Source organism: Belonocnema kinseyi, chromosome 2 (assembly GCF_010883055.1).
Source record: "Belonocnema kinseyi isolate 2016_QV_RU_SX_M_011 chromosome 2, B_treatae_v1, whole genome shotgun sequence".
NCBI classification, from domain to species: Eukaryota; Metazoa; Arthropoda; class Insecta; order Hymenoptera; family Cynipidae; genus Belonocnema; species Belonocnema kinseyi.
Genome location: NC_046658.1, coordinates 87658691 through 87682724, shown reverse-complemented (window position 1 = coordinate 87682724; position 24034 = coordinate 87658691). Strand labels below are relative to the sequence as shown.

The 24034-nt window shown below is 27.4% G+C and overlaps 1 protein-coding gene across 1 annotated transcript in view; it reads right to left on the bottom strand.

Annotated features, from left to right (window-relative positions):
- Positions 1-535: 535 nt before the first annotated feature.
- Positions 536-24034, bottom strand: part of LOC117166882 (esterase E4-like) — a 31340-nt gene continuing 7841 nt past the window's right edge. Inside the window, exons 2-8 of the mRNA XM_033351300.1 lie at positions 18536-18661; positions 18299-18458; positions 11936-12312; positions 9805-9976; positions 6227-6420; positions 4193-4340; positions 536-944 (exon numbers count right to left, since the gene is read on the bottom strand). Coding sequence (XP_033207191.1) covers positions 634-944; positions 4193-4340; positions 6227-6420; positions 9805-9976; positions 11936-12312; positions 18299-18458; positions 18536-18661 — 1488 coding nt within the window. The 3' untranslated portion in view covers positions 536-633. The remainder of the gene's footprint in view (positions 945-4192; positions 4341-6226; positions 6421-9804; positions 9977-11935; positions 12313-18298; positions 18459-18535; positions 18662-24034) is intronic.

Below are 24034 nucleotides of genomic sequence, written 5' to 3'. Positions count from 1 at the left end.
ACAATACGCCAATTATCACAAATGGTAAGTTCCGACAGTGCCTACAAGTGTGCCTACTGGCCGCTAGATGGCAATACCGGTTTCATATGTATACACCTGGTAGGTATGGTATGGTCCGGATAGATTGTTTATTCAGCTTCAACTTGCTTTTTTTAAAACCTTAGTACGACCATTTTTCACTGAGATTCAGCATTCTCAAAAACATTAAAAATTTGGAAAATTTGATTGACTCTTTAATTTTTTCCATTAATGTATTTACAAAATTTATAAATATGTATTACTACACATCACAAGAGAACATAGAAGGATCTTCAATAGATCATGAGACATGTCTCGAAGACACGAACAAATATATCAGATATAGTACTGTAATATTCCTAATATCAAGTAAGTTTTTCTTACATAAAAAGTATAAACCATTTCATGTAACTTTATTAATCTGTACTAGTAAGTCATAAAAGGTTTTAAAATAAGTCGATCGATGCGTCTCAAAGACGCAAACATCAGATATAGTGCTGTAAACTACAAACAGATGTAAATTTCGTGTAAGCTCTTTTAATAAAAGTGAAATACAGCCAAGGTATAAAACAATATGTACATAAACGATGTGATGGATTTAATTATTTTCTTTCTCTATTGCTTTGGTGATTGTTCCAATGGGAAAAGACTGTCCCACAGTTCCATCCTCTCAGTGTTGATAAGACCATTTTTCAAAGAAAATTCCTTGTTAATTTCTAAGTATCTTTTCTTGTCACTAGTAAATCTCTCCCAAGTAACGTTCTTGAACAATTCATTATTTTTAGGAATCGGTTCTCCAGTCTTCGCAAAGTGTTCCCAAATGGAAGTCATTCGCTCTACTGTGGGTATTTCTGGGTCATCCTTTTTAAAAAATGGGAATTTTTTCATGTAAAAGATGTACATCATTTCATCATGATGTGAAATACCTAAAAAATAAGAATAATTTTCATATTTCTCTATTATTATTATTATTAAGATGTCGTTTCTCAGTCGGCCAAAACAGACTTCGATTGCCAAGGTTATTATCTGAATTTTTAGTTTGAACATCGCGATAAAAACTACGGTTGGTAGCAGGGATACGTGGGGAAAGGATAAATTTAAAGAAAGTTTGTGAATTTTGGAAAGCATATCCCTGTAACGACACAGTACTTGTCCCCTTTTTTAAATAATTCTTCATTTTTCTCTGTTCTCAACCAATTTCTTCGCGTAGCTCTGTTTACAACCTAATGCGAACTGAATTAATAGAAACCAATAGGAAAATACCAATATTTCAGAATGGTTCAGAATTTATCTATTTTGATTTAAAGTTAATCTTCTGGCAGAAAATTCATCTAGTTTCGTTAAAAATTCGACTATTTGGTTAAAAGATTAATAACTTCGTTGAAGATGAAACTATTTTTGATAGAAACTCATTTTTCTAAGACTCATAACTTTATGTGAATGTTTATCTGTTTGTTTGAAAATTCAACTATCTGAACTACTTTTTGAAAACGCTTTTTATTTATGAGATTCAGATACTTAGTTGAAAATTCTTTTTTTTGTTGTTAATAAAAATTAAGTTTTTTATATTAAAAGTTGATGTTGAAAATACATCTTTTTGGGTAGAAAATTAATCTTTTTTGTTGAAAATTCATATTTTTGCTTGAGGATTCAACTAATGTAGTAAAAATTCGTCTTTTTTATTTGAATACGACTACTATTTGCCCAAAAAATATAGGGACCTCGATTTTTGTACAGATTTTCATGAAAATCTCAGCAGAAAAAGTTTCTAAAAATATGAGACAATATGAGTGTCACAGGTGAAGGTTTCACCAATACTGACTCTGAGTTTCAAAATGTTCTGATAATTAGCGATTATTTCCTGGCGAATGAAAGGTGAAAAAGTACCATAATCATATTATCATTTTCGAGTACTTAACTTTGAATAGCTCTAAGTCACTGAGAATAGATTATGAAAATTATGAAAAAAATGGTTTCGTTGAACCTTTTTGTACACAATCGTGAAATTTAAAGCAAAAAATAATCATTTGTTAATAAGTTGTTAACAAAAACGTAGGGAGGTGTCATCTCCGAAACTAAGTAACGTACAGAGATGATTCTTGAAGAAAATGACACATTTCTGGCTTCTGAAAGTGTTGCATGTATGTTCAATGAGCAAAAAGTTACATTTGAATGTTAAAAAAATTATTTTCTTTTGGGAAAAATACAAAAGACTTTACGATAATCGAAGCTATTCAAAGTTGAGTATTTGGAGATGACAATATGATTATGGTACTTTTTCACCTTTCATTCGCCAGGAAATAATCGCTAATCAGCAGAACATGTTTAAACTCTAAATCAGTATTGCCAAAACCTTCACCTGTGACACGCATATTGTCTTATATTTTTAGAATTTTTTTCTGCTGAGATTTTCATGAAAATCTGTACAAAAATCGAGGTGCCTATATTTTTGGACAGATAGTAGATGAAAACACCGTTGTGACAACTTAATTTTTAAAACTGAAAATTTAACTATCCCACTTTTAGTTGAAAACTGATATTTTTACTTGAAAATTGAACCATTTGGTCGAAAATTCATCTAATTTGTTCAAAATTCCTCCTTTGGTAAAAAGTAATATTTCTTGGTTGAAACTTCACCTTTTTAGGTTTCAAATTTAACTAGTTGGTTAAAAAATCAACTACTTTCCTAAAAATTTAGTTATTTGGTTGGAAAATTAATTATTTTGTTAGCCATCTTTTTGGACGAAAATTTATCTGTTTTGTGGAAAATTGTCGTTTGTAATTAAAAATTCATCGTTTATGGTAGAGGAGTTTCTCTGAATTGAAAATTCATCTTTCTTGGTTGAAGATTCAACTAATTCGGATTTCATTCCTTTTTGGTCAAAAAAGTGACTATTGGGTTGAAAGTTAATCTGTTTTGTAGAAAATGCGTCTTTTTTTAATAAAAATGGAACAATTTCGTAGAAAATTAAACTATTTGATTTAAAATTAACCTATTCATTGAAAATTAATATTTTTTTATTAAAAGATAATATTTCTTGTGGTAAATTCAAACTGTGCTTCAAAATTTAAACTACTTATTTGAATATTTAAATATTATGTAGTGACTTCAATTTAGTGTTTAACCATTATCTTTTTGTTTAAAAATGTAACTATTTGAATTTAACTTTTTTTAAAGTTTCTTGGTTGAAGTTTCAACAAGTGTGTTCAAAGTTTAAATACCTTGTTAAATGTGTTTCGTTAAGGATTCAACTTTTTGGTTTAATATTTGCCTTTTTTGCTGCAATCCAACTAGTTTAAAATTCGTTTTCTTTTTGTTAAACATTAATTTTTTTAATGAAAAGTTAACGACTCGATTTTTGGTGGAAAACTTATCTTTTTAGGTTAAAAAATCAATTATTATTTGATTAAAAATTCAATGGTTTTTAAAAAAAATTTATTATTTTCTTAAAAATGTAACTAAAATCCAACAGTTTTGTTGAAAATTTATAATTTTAGGATCAAAAATTCATCTATTATGGTAGAGTCTACCAATTATGAATGAATTTTCCATCCTAAAATTACGAATTTTCAACAAAGCAGCTGAATTCATTTTTAAGAAAATAATTAATTTTTTTCAAAAAAGTTATGATCTTTTTTGGTTAAAAATGAACTTTCATGTTGAACATTCAAATTTTATCGTTAAGTATTCAACTGTCTTCCAAAAAACTCGTATATTTGGCTTGGAATTTTAACTGTTTTTGGGTGAATTTTAATCTTTTTTGTTTGAAAATTCGACCGTTTGGTTAAAAATTCATCGAATTAAAACAATTTTAATTAATTTGTTGAAAATTCTTCTATTTTGTTAATGTTATCTGTTTTGGCCGAATATTCGACCGTTTGGTTACTAATTAAACTATCTGATTAAAAATTCAACCAGTTTTCTACAAATTTAATTAACTTGTTAAAGATTCTACTATTTGGTTAACGTCATCTTTTTTGGTAAAAAATTTGATTGTTTTGTTAGAAATTCGTTTTTCCGGATTGAAATTTCATCTTTTATCTTATAGTTCACCAGTTCTTGCAATCGGTGTGGACCGGTGAAGGGTGGGGGAAGGGGCTGTCAAAATAGCCCAAAATCTGTAACGTATCTTATAAACGGCCCCTTGTAGAAATCGGGATAGGAAATATTTACCGTAAGGTTCATTAGTTTCAGGGTCCAAAACGTGACTATATCTTCCTTGGTACATAAAGTGGTAATAGTAGAGAGGTATATCTGTTGCAGTTGCTAATAAATTCACGAAACGATGCACAGAGTATGCAATTACAGCATCACAGTAGAGCTGAAACAGAAAAATAAAAATGATTTATGTTTAATTTTTGTATTAAAAAGCAAGAAAGAGAAAATCATTCTTGTGGTAACTTCCACAATTTATATAGTGCCGGCAGAAATGATCTAATCGTCTGGTGTCTGAGCTGTTGCTAAAGTAACTCATTTATTTAAATAATAACATGGATTTTTTTCTCATAATATGTATGACAAAATTAAATACAATTATTTTTATAATTATTATAATTATTTTATACAAATTAAAATTAAAATTATTTCTTAAAAAAAAAATCATACTCTTTCTTCACTCCATTGGAAATCGAACCACAAAACTTCTGATTTCCGGTCAGGTGCTTTTCCAATTAAGCTATTAGAGGGATCCGAATAAGAACTCTTAATTTAAGAAAATAACGCTAATTTTTAGCTAGGTGTTAATGGTACAAGTAATTATTTAAAGGAATCTGTTATATCATCAGAGATGGTACTTTACCAACCGTAGACAACCCTCCAAACCATGAAAGCATAAAATCTACACAATATCGATCAAGTTAAGAATCTTCAATAACAGAAAATGCTTAACGTCTAATCAGACTAGATGGAAAATAATATTTCAAATAAAAATAAAAATTATTTCTCGATAAAAAGATCATACTCTTTCTTCAATTGGAAAAGCACCTGACCGAATATCAGAAGTTTTGTGGTTTGATTCCCAATGGAGTGAAGAAAGAGTATGATCTTTTTTTTAAGAAATAATTTTAATTTGAAATATTATTTTCCATCTAGTCTAATTAGACGTTAAGCATTTTCTATTTTATACAATTAATTAAATGTCCCAGTGGGCACAAAATTAGGCGACGTCTTTACGATATCGTTACAACATGGACATAGGATGTCGTAAAGTTGTCGTAAAGATGTCGTAACGATGTCGTAAAGACGTCGCCAAATCTTGTACCCACTGGGGTCACTTTAATAAAAGAATATTGCAAATAGGTGCGAAACTTCAATGATTTCGAAAATCTAGAATAACTCTGGAAATATTTAATATTTATTAAAGTTCTTTAGCTAATGTCGCATAATTTATAAAAATCCAGAACAATAATGTTTTTGTGATTATGACTAGAATTGGTTCCAACTTTTTGCATCAATTTTGGACATTGGGCAAAAGATATGGAACAAATTTCAAAAATTTAATAAAATACTTTGCGGATTTACCTGGAGAATTGGCTTAAGAGCTTTAAAAATATTAATAATTTCCATTATTATTCCATTTTCTCATAAACATCTGCAATTGAAGTTTTTTGCAATATCTTTTTATAAAATTGATATTTTGCCTTCAACTTGGGCTGGTTAGACCCAGATTTTATCCAATTTTTGCGGAACGACCGAAAAATCCCGCAAAAATAAAATTCCGGACAATGTTAAAATCCCAAATTAAAAAAGTCCCAAATAATAATATTCCCGAATAATAAAATTTCCAAATAATAAAATTCGCAAATGATAAAATTCACAAATAGTTTATAATATTACACAATTGCAAAATTCCCAAATAATATAATTCCGGATATTTTATAATATTACCGAGTTTCAAAATTCATAAATAATGCAATTCGCGGCAGAAAATTGCCAAATTATAAAATATCCTTTTGAGAAAATTCCCAAATTATGAAATTGCCGAATATAAACAATTACAAAAAAATAATAGCAATATACTTTTAAATGTTATCATTTAAATAATTTGATTAATAATACATTTTTAATTGTTTGAAATCGAGAAATTTCTATTTCGGACATTTTATAATTCGTTTCATGTTAATATCATAAAAATTAAGAAACTTTAGCAACAGTTCTAAAGTCAGGCGTGTAAATAATTTCCGCCGGTAGCTTAGATTTAAAACCTACATGGGCCATTCCTTGCAGATTTTGTAAACTGACTGGTTTATCATGATTGTAAAATTTATTTAATTCTCGACTAATTTCCTTAGACCTTGGTGTATCTCTTTCATAAAGGAAACTAATAGGTGCGATGTGATCCCAATTCGTATTCCAGTCCTCGAAGAAAGAATTGTTTCCTTTTTTGGCTTCCGCTATTGGTACTGTAAATATACACATTTTTTTATTTATCTGTGTGGAATTATAAAGAATTCAGTAGGGCTTACAGTGGGATAAAATAGAAAAATAAATGAATTTTTTGCAAAAATGAATCATTCAATTTTGAAAAGATTTGCGTGGTCCGATTTATTAATTTTTTGTTTGTTTCAACATTTATGTTAATGCAAATAGTGAAAAAGTCGTTTTTTTTCGTGTTTTTTTTTATTTCAGTGTAAATTGTTTTTCATTTGTTCAGCATCGCTGAACTACATTATTTTATTGTCACCCCAAATTTTTTATAAATTTTATAAACAAATTATATAAACAAATGCCCAGTGTGGACATTTAAGGGAAGAGAGAAACAGTAATTATTAACTAATTGATTTGTTATTATTAATTTTGTTAATTTCATTTTGTCAGTTATGCGTAATGATAACAGTTTTTAATCCGATATTTTTTATTCATTTTATAAACAAATTATATTAAAAGTGCTTAGTGTGGACCTTTAAGGGAAGGGATAGAGTATTTTCCCTTAATATTGTTAAAATTATGTTATCAATGATACCTAATGCTGTAAATTTTTAATATTTTTTATTAATTTTATAAGGAAATTATATAAATAAATGACAAGTGTGAACATTTAAGTGCAGAAAAAAATCGGTCTTTTTCTTAATTTTCTTTAAATGATATCGTTGGTGATGTTTAGTAATGATAGTTTAGTATCTCATATTTTTAAATAATTTTCTGCCAAATTCTATGAACAAATTCCTAGTGCTGACGTTTAAAGGCTGAAAAAATTAGGCTTTTCTCATAAATTTTTAAATTTATGTCGCCAATGATGTTTATTCCACAAATTGTGTTATCTAATATTTGCTCTTATTTTTTTACATTAATTCTATATCTATAACTATAATACTGGGCTATCGTTTCTACAATTCGTTTATAAAATTAATAAAAAACATCAGATGACAAATGTTTATGGTCGAATATTATTTTGTCAATAAAAGCAAGTAATTTTAACGCAAAACTGTACTTTAAAAACGAAAAATCCATAACGTAGACTGGCTGTTATTTTAATTTATTTATAAAAATTAAATTTAACAAGTGATAATTTTTTAACTTTCAAACATGCCTGTGCATCCAGTCCAGCGATCGCTAAACATAGAAAAAAATCTCGACGAAAATAAACAAAAGCAACGCAAAAATCTACTTTTTCCTCTATTTGCAAAAAGTACATAGATTTTTTCAATCAGGAGGGGTTCTAATTGTACAACAATAACAAATAGTATCGAATTTCTTTTTATTCTGGTACGAAATTAATATTTCAATAGATAGAAAGGTTTCTAAAATTAGTATTTTTCTTATTGTAAATATTTCTTATTGGTGGAAAGACTTATAAAAGTTAGCACTTATACCTATAATTATTCTATGGTAGTACTGGCACTAACTTTCTGAATACTTTCCATTAATAAAAAAAAATCATTGCCAATGATGAAAATATAATTTAATCAAGTAAAATCATGATTTTTTCCTAGTTAATGTTTTTTAGAAACGTTTTCAGGTGTTAAAAAAATTATTTTATACCAAAATAAGAAAAAATCGCTATTATTGCTTATTTTGAACTTTAACGCGGATACAGAAACATAAATTATATATTTTTTATCTGTAACTTTTTGTGGGAAATCCGGGTACGAAACTATAACCTATAGACCCTCTCTAAATTTCAAAAAAAAATTTGATGTTCATTGCTACAGGCCTCGGACTCATTTGACAAATTCAAAAGGGTGTCCACAATAACATGCATTTTGAAAATAATAGATACGATACAGTGCCGTGAAATTTTTTAAATATTGAATCAAAGAATTAACTTTTTTAGTTCTGGTATAAAATATTTTATATAGCTTCCATAAAATCTAATGAAATCCTTTGCAATCTTTTTAAATTACCTAAGAGCTTTAAAATTGATTAAAACTCGTTTAAAACACCTGAAATATGTTGAGATCCTCTAGAAATTCCTGGAAAACTCATCACAATTTCTGAAACACTTGAAATTTTTCAAATCACTGGAACTCTTTAGAACTCCGTTAAAATTTAAACATTCCTTTGGATCTCCTAACCCTTAAATATGGTGAAATCTCTTAAATTCCTTAACCCGTAAAAATCCTTAAATATCCCCATAATATCCCCAGAAGTCCCTTAAGATTTCATTTTATTTGTTTCGTAAAGTACTCCAGAAATTTCCTGAAATCTATTGAAAGGTATTCAATACACAATACACAGGTTTTTCAAAAAATTAGCCTTTCCGGCATACTTTTAAAAACAAAAAAAAGGGGGGAGGGAATCTGACGTCCTAGCAGCTTACAGTAATCAAATCATGCCAGATTCCAGGCTCAAATGAAAGCGTTAGCCTTTTATTTTGAGTTAACTGTATTGAAAAAATGTTTTACATCCCCTATCTTGAGCGGTGACAGGTGTTTGCAGCGTATGCGTGGAAGGGAAAATCTGACTTCAAATTCGGATTCAGCGACCCCAAAAACATATAAGTGTGGTAGTCTAATTCGCCGTACATAACACTTTTATTTTTTTTACTGACTTTTTTTTGCTCTGGAATTGTACCTCTGAGGTTCGAGGCGTACCCCATCGCACAATAAATGACGCGAAATTCTTTTCAGAGCAAAGTCATCCTTACCCACTCTGCCGTCCAGCAGTCTTCCTAGCTAGGCCATGGTAAATACCCTTTTAAAATACCTTGGGAAATTATAACTCTCTTAAAATTTCAGATATCATAAAATCTTTCAAAATTTTGTAAATCCATTGAAATATTTTTGAATCTTCAAAATTTTTAGATATTCTATAAAATTTCTTATGTTTGACCAAATTTATACAAATTCCTTGGAATACTATGAAATACCCTAAGTTATCTTAAAATATTCAATGTCTCTTAAAATTTCTTTACAAATTTTAAATAATTGAAAATTAGATGAGATTTCATGAAATCTCTTAAAATCTCTAAAATACCTTAAAATTTTTCAAAATAAACATGAAAATATCAAACCCTAAAAAACCCTTTTATAATCCGTTAAATTCCTTTATAATCTCTTGTAGTCTTTGAAACCTCATGAAATGTCTAGAAATTCCTCGAAATGTTTTGAAACTTTTTGAAGCCGATCTAGCGAAGAAGTTTGAAAATATGTTTAAAAGGAAAGTGAAGAAATACTTGCATTAGCAAGTCATTTGAGAAAATAGTAGAATTAGGGTCATTTTGTTCAAAATAGTAGCAAAACAGTTATTATAAGCCCAAGACCTGAGTATTGCATAAATTTCTAAGAAGTGCCAAAGAGTACAGAAAATAAAAAAATAAGATTCAAAAACGAATTATGAAATCTTACACAAGATAACGCTGCCAAATTCATCTTTGTTAAACCCAGTCATGTAAGGGACTTGTGCAAAATTTCCTTCTTTCAACAATTTTACTGGATCGTCAGGAAGGAATCTTTCAACGCCATTCACTTCTGGTTCGATTACTGGAGTCCAAACTAAAATTGGATCACCATGCCATTCCTGCAAATAAATACAATATCAATTCTATGATCAAAAAAATGAAATTAATTATATTCAGGAAGTTATGTTTCATTACAATGGAAAATGAGGTGTTTTTAATGCTTTTATACATAATATTTTTTTAAAGTACAGGTTATAATGAAAAAGTTCCAAGTTTAAGACTTTAAACATGAAAAATAAACAAATTTAAGAAAACTTGCGAATTAAAAACTTTAAATTGTAGCATTAAGAATTGAGCAATGTAGGTATATACGAGACCGAAACTGATAATTTGAAATTTGAATGTGTAAAGCTGTACTGAATAAATTAAAATTTAGGACAAAAAAGTTTTAAAAAATGTATTGTATGAATTTAAAATTCAAAAAAATTATAATTTGAAATTGGAAGTCTTAGAAATCAACAATATAAATAAATGATTTCATTAGTAAGAACTGCAAATGTAAAAAGTTCATTATAACAGCAATTATTTACAGGTTTAGTTTATCTTATCTATTTAGGGAAAGTTACAATTCTTATGTAATCCTAATGATGAAGGCTTCATTTTATTCTTTGAAGGATTCTCTAAATTTCTATTTGGGTGGATTTTATTTTTAAAATTAATTTAGAAATCATACCGTTATTATTGTTATAAGCAATTATAGTTTAAATTTTAATTAATACCACCCAAATAGAATTATAGAGTATCCTTCCAAGAATAAAATGAGGCCTGGATCATTAGGAATAAAGAAGAATTGTAAGCTTGCCCTGAAGGAAAGCAAAAACTAAAATCCTGAATAATAACTGTCAAATAAACAATTTTAACGTGAATTATTTTTTTCTAAAGTACACTTAGAATCTTCTGTCAACATTGCTATAAATCAAGAATACATCTATTTTTGGCGATTTTAGAAATCATTTTAAAAATTAGCGAATTTTCAGATTGATTGTACGTAGTGTACATTTTTAAACATGAATCGTAAAGATTTTAAAAATAAGCTTTCAAACTGAATGATTCTGAATTAAATAGGTCTTAACCTAATTACTATTATTAAAAATTAAACAATCTTATGATTTTCAAAACTTAAACCTACACAAAAATTGAAAAGTTGAACATTTTTAGGATTTCACACTTCAATTTTAAAATGGAAAGGCTTCAAAGAAGTAACAATTTTGTATAAAACATCTAGTGCAATTCTGAATTGAACACTTTTCAAATTTAGACCAACGATTATAAACATAATGCATACAAAAGTGTGCAGTTTTATATACCAAAAATGTGCAAAATATAATCATAAAAACTTGATGACGTGCAACATTCTTCTCAAATTGGAATTCATTACTCTTGAACAATTGTAAATTTGAGGATTCTAAAAAAATACCGATTCTTAAAATAATTAGCTTTGAAACTATGCTGATTCCTTTGTATTAAATTAAATGGTATACTTACATATCAAACTTTCCAGGAGCAAATAATTTTTAAGTGCAAGTTTTGCAAATTGTACAACCTTACATTTTACTAATAATTGCATCTTTTCACGTGATTGCAACAAATTGTGAACTGTCTGATTAAATCGACAACAAAATTATTCCTTCTTACTAGATATAAAAAATTGTACTTCACAAGTTTGGAAGACAAAATAATTTAACAAAGACCTCTTGCACAAAATAATAATTTTGTGCAGCATCTAAACAGATTTTTAAATTAGATTTAACAGACACTCGTGTCTACATATTAATTTTGTATTATATATTTGAAAAAATAAACAAAAAGTTTTACATAACAATGTAGAAGTTGGGAGATTGTTCCTAATGAAATATTACAATCTGTTACATAAGGTCAGAAAGATGTACACACATTTTTGATTTCCTTAAAATCATTGCAAATTATTGTTCATAATTAGAAAGCTTACAAACAATATCTTTTAATTTGATCCTTTTATTAATTATATATTTAATAGTGAAATTATTATTCATACTTACGCAAAATTGACTCAAAGAGTTTGCAAACTCTTCAGCAGTTTTTGTGTTTAAGCAGATCAACATATTGCCAACAGTATCAGTCGGACAACCCAAAATCTCAGCTTGTTTGGTAGCCAAATTTTTTTGATCTTTTGGAAGAGGTTTTTGGTAATAAGCAGTACCACTCATAGAAATTGCTCTGTGAAATAAACCTTTTGACATTGGAGAAACTAAATGTAAAGAAACACTCCAGCTGCCAGCACTGTATCCACTAATTGTCACACAATCAGGATCTCCACCAAAGGAGGCTATGTTATTTTTTATCCATCGTAAAGCTATCACTTGATCCTTAAGACCAAGATTTCCAGGTAATAGCGAATCTCCTGAACTCATAAATCCTGAAATATAAAATTTAATTTCTCTCGTTTATAAACAATACTGACGTAATGTGGAAATTCGATAAGTGAAGGAAGTAAGTATCTTTGACCCACCCATCCGACACTTGGACAAAAAAGCTCCTGTTAACAAATCGATCTTTAGCCTTCGCTATTCATTCGATCTGAACGGTTTCTTAAAAAAAATATTTTCAAACAGATTTTTTACTAAGAAATTTTGTTAATTTTTTATTTAACAATGAAATTGACACTTTTTCAGAAGCACCCTTTTTTAAATTATTTTGAGATTTATCAAACTAGATCTTATATCTATGCTAAAATTATCTGTATTATAGCTAGACGTCATCGAAAAGATATTTCTAAGTTGATTTAGTAAACGAAAATTCAGCCTATTCGTTAAAGAATATCCAAACTGTAAAGTGGATTAAAATTCTCAAATAGTTTCCAAGTAGTATCTATTGTCACTTAATCATAGTTAAAAATTAATTTCTCACACATTTCATATCAAATATCTGGATTTCAATTATCTAAATAGTGCCAATCCCGAAAAGGAACATTCTTTTCATTAATTTGTTTATAACGTAATAAACCATTTTTATAAGTTATTATTCTCACTTACCAGATATTATATGTTATAAGAAAATACACATAAATATAAGATCTTGTCTGATCAATCTGGAGATCCTAAAAAAAATAGTACTTCTGAAAATTGAAAAAGAAGTAATAGTAATTTTGTTGGTAAATAACTAATCAACCAAATTTGTTATCAAAAATCCAAATTCCTAAATATTTTTGAAATTAAAAAGGATTCTCAGCTAAAAAAAGTAGGATGATTTTTAATCCAAAAGGATAAGTTTTTAACTAGTTACAACGATAAGTTACAAAGATGAGTTTTTCACCAGGAAGAATTTTCCCTCAGAAAAAATAAATTAATTTTCTACCCAAAAGACGAATTTTCAACCACTAGTTGCATTTCTAACAACAACAAAATTTCAACCATAAAGTTGCATTAAAAACCAAATGGTTAAACTTTTAAGTAAAAGAAACGAATTTTCAACCAAATAGATTTACTTTCATTCAAACAGTTGAATCTTTTAAGATAAAAAGAAAAATTCTTTAGAAAAAGTTAAATTTTCAATAAAATAATTAACTTTCAACCAAGAAAGACAAATTTTGAAGAAAACAATTGAACTTTCTATATAAAATATTACTTTATCCAAATAGTTGAATTTTCAAATAAATAAAAGAAGTTTTCAACCAAAAATGGAATAGTAGATTTTCAGTTTAAAAAATTACTTTTCAACGAAAATAAAACTACATTATCAACCAGTGTAGTTCAACAAAAAAGTACGAATTTGTAATAAAATAGCAGAATCCCAAACCAAAAAGAGAATTTTTTAGAAAACAAGATATTTTTCTACACATGAAGACAAAAGTTCAACAAAAATATAAATTTTAAAAAAAAATTCATTTTCAACCAAATAGTTGATATACCCCTACAAAAGTATTTGTATATAAAATCAAAAAAAAGTTTAATTGAACGAAAAAAGAAGAATATTTAACAAAATTGTTGAATCCTTAACCAAAACAGAATCATTTTTAAACGAACAGTTGCTTTTTCAGCGAAGAAGGATGAATTTTTAATCATGAAGACTAACTTTCTACCAAAAAGACGAATTTAAAGAAATTATTTCTTAACTAAAAAAAGCTAAGAAGCGAGCCAACAAGAATAACTTTCTACCAAAAAAAGAAAAATCGTCGACAAAATACATTTATTTTCAAACAAATGGTCGAATTTTCAATCAAATATGTTGTTGAATATTCTAAGAAAAAAAATTCAACCAAAAATGGAATAGTTGTAGATAATACTTTTCCCGTAAAAATATATTTATTAAAATTTAACCATTTAAAAAAAATTATAAGAAGCGAAAGTGAGAAAAAAGCCAATTATAAAAACTATTATTATTGAAGAGTATTAAACTTTTTTTATAAAAAAGAATGTTATCTTAAACATTTTAACATATTTTATAGTAACAACATTCAATAAGGCTTTCTTTCTTCGACTTTCCGGTCCAATGAAAACAAACAGAAAAAAACCATTCTAGTTGTTAAAAAACATAGTTTTTTGTTTTCAACGTTTTGGCTCTGAAAGCGGGCCCTTATTAGGAAAGTTTTCCTCTGGGAAATAAATAATATTTGTATAATATATTTAAACTAAAATAAAAATAATCTATTCAGTGTCATTCATTATTTTTTGTTCTTGCCTGACCCTAATTACGTAGAGTCAAAAAAGATATATTTTTGAGTCAAAATCCTTTAAATATAACAAATTTCGATGAAGTAAAAGATTTAACGCTGACGTCAAAAAAACATACAAGTCCTTTCGAAAATTGGAGCCTTAAATTTTGTTTAGAGGCTTCAAACCAATTAAATGACATTGTTAAAGGAATAAAATTCCAACTAATAATGAGGGCGATGGTAAAACAATACCCTGAACTGACATTGATATTGATTCTATACATGATACGAAATCGACGATAATGAACAGATCAAATTTGCATTGAACCGTATATGAAAAAAGCACGCAATAGCTCACAGATTCGAAATTGTGCATTAAGTTTTTTTTTAAATTCTTTTGTTTTAATATCAAGTTTAATGTATAATGCTATGATACATCTGTGAAATAATCAATACTTTAAGCGCAAGATAAATTGAAATTTAAGTACATTTTTTTCTAAAAATAGATTCAATAATTCACCGTTTATTATTACATTTTTTTTCTTAAACTAAAACTCTAATGTTATATAAATCAATATAAAAACATGGTAAAAATTCCATGGGTTTTCAGACAAACCTGTGTTTAGATATTCGATTTCGTAATCTTTATTACGTTTGGCCACTCTTGTGTTAAGTGTATGACGCCTCATAAATTTTCAATCTTTTCGGAATCTTTTTTATTCAAAACGAAATTATTTAGAGTGTGATAATTTTTAAAATGAACGTTAATCTTCATTTTCTCAAAGCACACCTCAGTACTTTAGTAAGGCCTTGAGCATAAGGTGACGTAACCTTTAAATCTGTTTTTTTTTTCATTTTTCTATCCATTTTTTTGCATATTATTTTTATGTATACTATTGTTAATTTCATGAATTCTTTCTTTTTTATCGCTTTCTATTAGCGGAAGTGTATAATTATTCTGCAATAAGGTAACTTTTAAATTATTTAAATTTTATTTTCTAAATTTTACATTACTTAATTGTATACACTGATCTACTAAGCCTTTAATTAAACAAATTTTGTAATTGATCAAATGTTGAAGAACATAATTTTAATAATATCCAGACCATGACGGCTTTTTGTACCAATTAGTTAGCAAATCACCTTCAGGCGTTTTAATAATCATCATCATCTAAAATTGTGTTGGTTAGTATAATCAAGAATATTTCATCAACGTAACGTTTATGTAAGATAGGTATAAAATTTAATTTTTTTAATGCTCTCCTTTCTATATCTTCTAACGCCAGGGTTGGGAACAATAGAAGAAACGGGAGAACTCATCGGACATCTCCAATATGGTTTGTACATTAGGGTAGTGACGGGTAGTCTAAAAATGCATTTTCAATTGTTTTTTCACTTTAGAGGGCAAGTCCCCCCCCCCCCAAAAATTTTCATTTCTGGACAAAATAAATCCATAATTTTTTATTTTTCAAAATTCAAGTATGAACACGTGCCACCGGACACTTCAAAAATTGAAAAATTGAACTCATGCTCCAGGATTTCATCGAAACTTGATAAACATTTTAGGGATTGAATAAAAGTGTCTACGAAATAAAACCATACTGAAAACTTTTACTCCCCCCCCCGGGGGGGGGGATGCAGAGGGGGCCCTGCAGCGCCCCAAATATGACCTAAAAATCAGAAAACTTCATTTTTACGTATTATTGTCCATTTTTAGCAATTTCTGTCATCTTTTCATACAAATAATTACTATTGGACAACTTCAATATTGTCCATGACTTTATAAACCATTTTTAATTCTTTAAATAAATGTAACTTACTTAAAAAACTATTTATTTCCAAAAAATGACAAGAATAATCTATTTTCTGATTCAAATGTTATAGTTGGTCGTTGTTTCGAGCAGTAGATTTGTTTAAAACATAATGTAATTATTTAAACAAATAATTATTGTTTATTTACAATACTTCTAAAAATTGAGGCGGATATGTCCAATTTTTTTTAGTTGGTATCCTATGCTACTTTTTGTTGAAAAATTACAAAATTTTGGTATATTTCTTTTAATTTTTAACAAATCTTTATTTCATTATAGAAATTGAAAGTCTTTTATGAATATGATGCTGGCATATTGGAAGACACAAAAAATACATATTATTATATATTTGCGAAATAATTCTATCTGTAATATTTTATATTATTGATACATGTTTTTAAATAGAAAATTGCTTGAACGAATAAAAATGGTTTAAACAATGAAATTACGTTTTTAACCGAATTTACTACTCCTCAAACTCATCCAATATTATGTTTAATTCAGGAAATACAATTTTTTAGATATTTTTGAAACAATAATTTTCTATAAATATATTATTTGTTTAAAAAGTTTTTTAAATGGTTAATTTATTTTTTCTACACACTATACATTCAAAAATATCATTGCATGTATTCTATTTTATTTCGTTTTTTTAAAGTTACCGAAAAAACGGCTTGAGCACAAAAAATGGTTTAAAGAAATAGAGATTTGTTAAAAATTAGAAGAAATGCGTAAAAATGTTGTAATTATTCAACACAAAGTAGCATAGAATACCAAAGTGAGAAAAGATTGGATATCTCTGTCTCAATTTTTAGAAGTATTGTAAATAAACAATAATTAATTGTTTAAATAATTACATAATGTTTTTAAAAAAACTTACTACTCCAAACAACGACCAACTATAACATTTTAATCTGAAAATGCGATAATTTTTTGGACATAATGTATGAAAAAGACGACAAAAATTGCTAAAAATGAACACTAATGCGTAAAAATGTCGTTTTTTATTTTTGGCTCATATTTGTGGCGCTGCAGGAGGGGGGGGGCGAGGGTGCGTTAAAAAAAGGTTTATTATTGTTTTATTTCGTAGATACTTGTTTTTTCTTTGTTACACGAGCACAGAAAAAACTAAGAATAAAATTTGTTGCCGAAAATTTTAAAGAGCGATAAATTTTTGTTTAGCCAACTTCTCGTCTTTCAAAAAACATTTGTTTGTCATGGAAAAACAAAGTTTAACCGATGTTTGTGTACATTTTACCCTGTGAAGTTAATTTTTGTTGCAGAGAATTTTTCGTCAGAAATCGATGTAAAGTTTATCTTCTGTTTTTTCTGTGAGCATTAAATCGTTACTTTATTGAACTTTGTAATATTTAAATGATTTCGACTCTAAAATTGTATCTTTTTTAAATGCACGTGTTTAACGACGGGTAATAGCAAAGAAAAAAAAATAGAATACTTATTAAGTCATTTGTGTTTTAGTTTTGATATACTATAAACACACTATTTATTTTAGGGAATAAAACTTTCCTCAAGAAGGCTCGTGTTGAGAGCCGAAACGTTGAAAATAAAAAAGATGCTTTTTAACAATTAGAATCATTTTTTTTCTGTTTGTTCAAGGACTTTCTGAAAATAGATTTTAAATGTAAATTAAATGTTTCCTGGTTGAACTTCTCCATGCTTCAAGTTGTCCATTATGTACAGATTTTTTTAGCATCAGGAGTGTAATAAGTAGCACTACATAACTTACTCTTGGTTACATTGACTACATTGAACAATGTTCAAGAGTGGAACAGAATAATGAAATGACAGAAGATGATGAATCCTGCGTTTTTAAATGGCATCGGTGACTCAACTCGGTTTTATCTCGATATTGCATGTTACGTCAAAAGTCTCAATGTTTATTGTTCGCCGTATGAAAATCTTTATTTATATAAACATACCTAAGGAACCAATTCGATAGTTGACTGTGACTAGAAGGACTTCTTTATCCAACAAATATTCAGGTCCTTGCCGATCACTTTTTCCTGATCCACCGTAGAAACCTCCAGGATGGAAGTAGACAATGACTGGTTTTTTCACATTCTTATCTTTTGTTGGCAACTAAAATAATATTATTAATATAATATTTAAATAATTATCAAAAAGACTTTTACTATGATTTATCGTGTTTATTCTACCTCATTTGAATATATATTTAATCGAAGGCAATCTTCGGACATTATGGCAACATCAGGTTGCGGACATACTGGTCCTTCGACAGAAGCATCAAATACATCAGTCCATGCTTTCACTGGTTCAGCTGGCTGTGAATTTAATTACAAATTATATAAGGAATGCCCAACTTGATTCGTAATTTATTAAAAATACTTTTTTTACCTAAAAATATTTCAAATACTTTTATTTTTGGGCCAACATGCTTGTTTTTTATCATTTTCGTTTTATCTTTAAATACACATTACACATTGCCAACTGTAATGTAAAAAAACGAAAAAACACTGAAATTATTTTTATACATAATTGTACATCTAATAAGTATTTCCTATCCAAGAATTTAATGTCTTTAATTTTTCTTTATACTAATCGACTAGACGTTTTTTCATGTACATTTGCACTACCGGCATAATATTGAGATTTCCTTTTGTCGTCAGTTACATAAGGTCTCGTAATTATGAGTAAATTATAAATAAATTTCTCATTTTAAGTAGGAAAATTGTCAAACTGTATTACATTAGAGTTATGTTAAGACTAGTAAACTTTCATCAATCAAATTTCTAAAAGTCTACCCGTCGAAATTAAGACTTAACAAAACAAAATGTTTCACAGGGTGTTCATAGCTCAGGAAAAATCTTGAAATCAAGCAAAAGTGAGAAAATTTTATTGGCTAGGGAAAGCCAGGAAAAAGTCAGGGATTTTCGAAAAAATCTTGCAAGAGTCAGGGAATTTCTGTAAAATTGATATTTTTAATTATTAATTTGAAATTTTTGGTATTCTGATTATAAAGGATTCCATGTTAAAAATGTAACAAGATTAAGATTATAGTATTTAATTATTAATGTCCAGGAAAAATTAAAAAATGACTTGGGAATTTTACACATAAATTTTTGCGGTCACCCTCATATAATATTCTTGACAGTAATTTATTTATCTTGTATTTCTATTTTTTCTGCATTTGTTTCCTTCTGACGATTATATTTTTGCCTAAAATTGTATTATTTGATTGAAAATTAACAAATTTGTTAAAAATTGATTGTATTGGTTTAAAAATTTGTATATCTTACTTTAAAATTCAACTATGTTGTTGTAAGTGCAACTGTTTGGTAGATAAATTTATCTATGTTTATTAAATTTAACTTTTTTGCAAAAATGCAACTACATTTTTGGTTGAAAATTCTGTTTGTTTAAAAATTAATTTAAAGTTATATATTAACTATTAACTATTAACTATTAATTAATACAGTACTAAATAGAGTTGTATAAGAATGTTTTTTTTTCGAAAAGGAAATTATTTTCTGGATGCAACAAATGTCATTCAAAACAACACAGCACAAGTTCTATTTTTAGCTCATTCAGTCTGTAACCATTCGACCGAGTCTTCATTTGAATTGTTCGATGAAAGCCTTCGTTCCGTATAAAAATGTAGCCTTATATGGAACCTTGCATAAGTCAGTTCAGATCACGTTTGCTTCAGAAAAATCGACTATCCGCAAAACACACTTTTAAAATGTGTGCTTATTTTACTTTTGAAATATTCAAACTTTGAGAATTAGAGTTTCTTTTAAATTATAACTGTTAATCTATAATAATAATTATTTTTTTCAAATTTTTAAAAATTTAAAAATTTTAATTTAAAAATTTGAAAATAATTACTTGTACCATTAACACCTAGCTAAAAATTTGCGTTATGTTCTTGAATTAAGAGTTCTTATTCTGATCCCTCTAATAGCTTAATTGGAAAAGCACCTGACCGGAAATCAGAAGTTTTGTGGTTCGTTCCCCAATGGAGTGAAGATGGAGTAGGATCTTTTTTTCAAGAAATAATTTTAATTTTAATTTAAAAATATTATTTTCCATCTAGTCTTATTAAGACATTAAGCATTTTCTGTTATTGAAGATTCTTAACTTGATCGATATTGTGTAGATTCTTCTGCCTTCATGGTTTGGAGGGTTGATCTACTGTCGGTAAGCTACAATCTCTGATGATATAGCAGATAAATTTAAAAATTTGAAAAAAATTTTTAAATAATTACTTGTACCATTAGCACCTAGCTAAAAATTAGCGTTATGTTCTTGAATTAAGAGTTCTTATTCTGATCCCTCTGATAGCTTAATTGGAAAAGCACCTGACCGGAAATCAGAAGTTTTGTGGTTCGTTTCCCAATGGAGTGAAGATGGTGTAGGATCTTTTTTTCAAGAAATAATTTTAATTTTAATTTAAAATAATTATTTTATTTTATTACCCAAAATAGCTTAAATTACTACCAAAGTCAGTTCTTGTTACAAACCTGAGGAGGGTATAGAATTAATTTTGAAAATATTTAAACTTTTGAAAAACGTCAAAATTAAAAAATATTTGTAGTACTTTTGAAAATTCAGATTCGAAAAAATAGAAAAACTTCAGATAATTTGCAAAAAAATTGTTTGTATATGAAAACATTATAATGACAACTGGATGAGAACCAATTTTAAGAAATTCTATTTACATTAACTATAATCTTTCGAAAATTTTATTTTCGGTCCATATCCACCTTTCATTCTCAACTTTTGATAAATTCTTAAATTTTTCAAAATTTATGATATCAAAAAAGACCTATTTAACAGTAATGAAAAAGTCCTTTATATATTCTCATATTTTTATGGAGAAATAAGCAGTTTTAAAATTTATGAGATGGAAACTGGATAAGGGTTATTTTGTTTTTCTCCCCTCCCACATAGAAAAAATGTCGAGCCAAATATTTGCACATCTTCAATGTAGATTACTGAGGCATACATGCTTTTATAATTTGATACAAATTTTATATTTGAAAATCTATGTTAGAAATAGTTTCTTAATTTACCTGTAAAATTTTATTGTTGGACCTTATCCAATTGTCATTCGTATGTCTTCATATAGTTTGAAAATTTGTACAAAATTGCATTTCATAACATTTGAATGCATTTAGTTTTAAGGAATTACAAATTAAAATCGTTGAGCATACATGATTATAATGCTTACTGTGATGTTTCTTGACGTTTTTGTGTTTATAGTTTTCTATATTTTTTACTATTTTTACAGAAAACTTCTGCTCACTCTTTAAAAAAAATGCAATCAAAAACTTCTTGAAAAAAAAACCAAAGGGGAAATTTTTGAATTTACATTTTTAACGTGTCTGCATGAAATTACAATATAGTTGTTAGAACTCTGTCAATAAATTATAAATATTAAAACAATACATAACTCTCATGTAACCGAAATTAAAATGGCTAGTTTTTGAAAAATTGGAACTATATTAGAATTTTTTCGGTAAGTATTTAGTTCACAAATTATTAAAAAATATACATTTTTTATTTCCCGTTAGAAAAATTAATGACTTTATACAATAATTAAATAGTCATTTTTACACTATCAATTTTATGGACATTTAATGTATTTTATTTCTGAACTGTTCATTTAAAATATCTGTTGCCGAAAATGAATGACGAAAAAAAGATACATTAATCGATTTTACAAAATTCGTATATTATTTATTTAAAAAAAGGTTATTACAGGGGTCAGTTTTACAACATTAGATTATTTTATTATTCTGTGTTGAAAGTTCAACTGAAATCTTTTTTGGTTGAAAATTCAACTATTTTCTTGAAAGCTCATTTTTTGGGGGTTAAAAATTCATCTACTATAGTAGAATTTCATATTTTTGGATAAAAATACAACTGACTGGTTAAAAATTAATCTCCTTGAGGTGCCCAGTAGGCACAAAATTTGACGACGTCTTTACGACATCGTTACGATATCTTTACGACATCTTTACGACATCCTATGTCCGTGTCGATTCGGTGTCTTTACGATATCACAAAGACACGGATCATGCGACTTATTTACGATATCGTAAAGACACCTTAACGACATTGACATAGGATGTCGTAAAGTTGTCGTAACGATGTCGTAAAGACGTCGCCAAATTTTGTGCCCACTGGGTGAGGATTCAAATATTTTGTTGAAAATACGTTCTTTTAGGTTAAATTCAACTGTTTTGGTTTAAATACATACTATCACATTAGATATCCGCTCGATTCGTTAAGAAATAATTTTGTTTTTAAATTCGTCACTTTAGAAGAATGTTTAAAAAAAATTTTAATTCGTTTCTCTTTGTTTAATTATTTATTTATTTAAACCTAAGATTTAACTTTATTACTTTTTGGTAGAGATTTAACCCTATAAGGACCAAGCTCTTGATGAATCAAGAATCTTGATGCCGTTTTGCCAAAATTTTTTTTCTTCAATTTTTATCTATTTCTTGCATTGATTTTACGGAATTCTAAGTCCGTTACCAAAAAATTTGAAAAATTGAAAATAGTGATTGTTGCTCAGCTGCATCATTAGCCGTTGAAGGCTTAATCTCTTTGGTTGATAATTTAACTATTTTGTTAAAAATTATTTTCTTTCGTTCAAAATTAATTTTTTTCTCAACTGAAAATGTACATTTTCCATTTTTGATTTAGAATATTCATCTTCTATTTGAAAATTCATCCTATTTAATAGAAACTAATCTTATTGGTTAACAATTTCCTCTTTTTTGTGAAAAATTCAAATTTTGACTTGAAAATTCAACAATTGAAATGAACTTTTTTTTCTTTCTTGGCTGAAAAATCTTTATTTGGTAGAAATTCGCCACTTTTGTCAGATACAGCATCATTTCAGTGCAAAATTCACCTCTTTGTTGGAAAATTTAACAATTTTGTTGCAAAAAATTTTTTTTTATTTTTAGATCAAATTTAATTTTTTTTAATTTGACCATTTTGTTAAAAATAAAATTCATCTTTGTAAGCGGAAACATCAACTATTTGTTTAAAATTTCAACAATTATTTGACATTTTCAGTTGAAGTTTAATCTTTTTTGTTTGAATTTTTTTTAAATTTGTTTTTCAAAATTGAAATATTTTATTGAAAATTGATCCATTTTTTTTAATTCAAGTCTTTTTTTGGAAAATTCAATTGTTGCAGAAAATTGGGCTATTTGGCCAGACAATTCGTCCTTTTAAATTAACCATTCATCTTTTTTTGTTTAAAATTCTACTATCTTCTAAAAAATTCAAATTTTGGTTGAAGTTTAATCTTTTTTGTTTGAAAATTCGACAATTTGGTTGAAAATTAATACTTTAGTCGAAAATTCAACTATTTTGTTGAAAATGTAACAATTTTGTTGAAAAGTCGTATGTTTTGGTCGAAAATTCAACTTTATTCTGAAATTTTTTTATTCCGTTTACAAAAGGTTTTATGTTAAAAATGGTTCAAGATTAAAATTTTGATCTTTGAATATAAATCGTCAGAGAAAATGAAAAATTGTTTAAAAAAATATTAAGTGGAAGGTCAGTAAAAACAGTTTCCGCAGTCTGGAAAATACTCAATCTCCAATGATACAGGCTTAAATAAACACACAAGAGGGGATGTATATGTATGTATGTGTGTATGTGTGTATGTA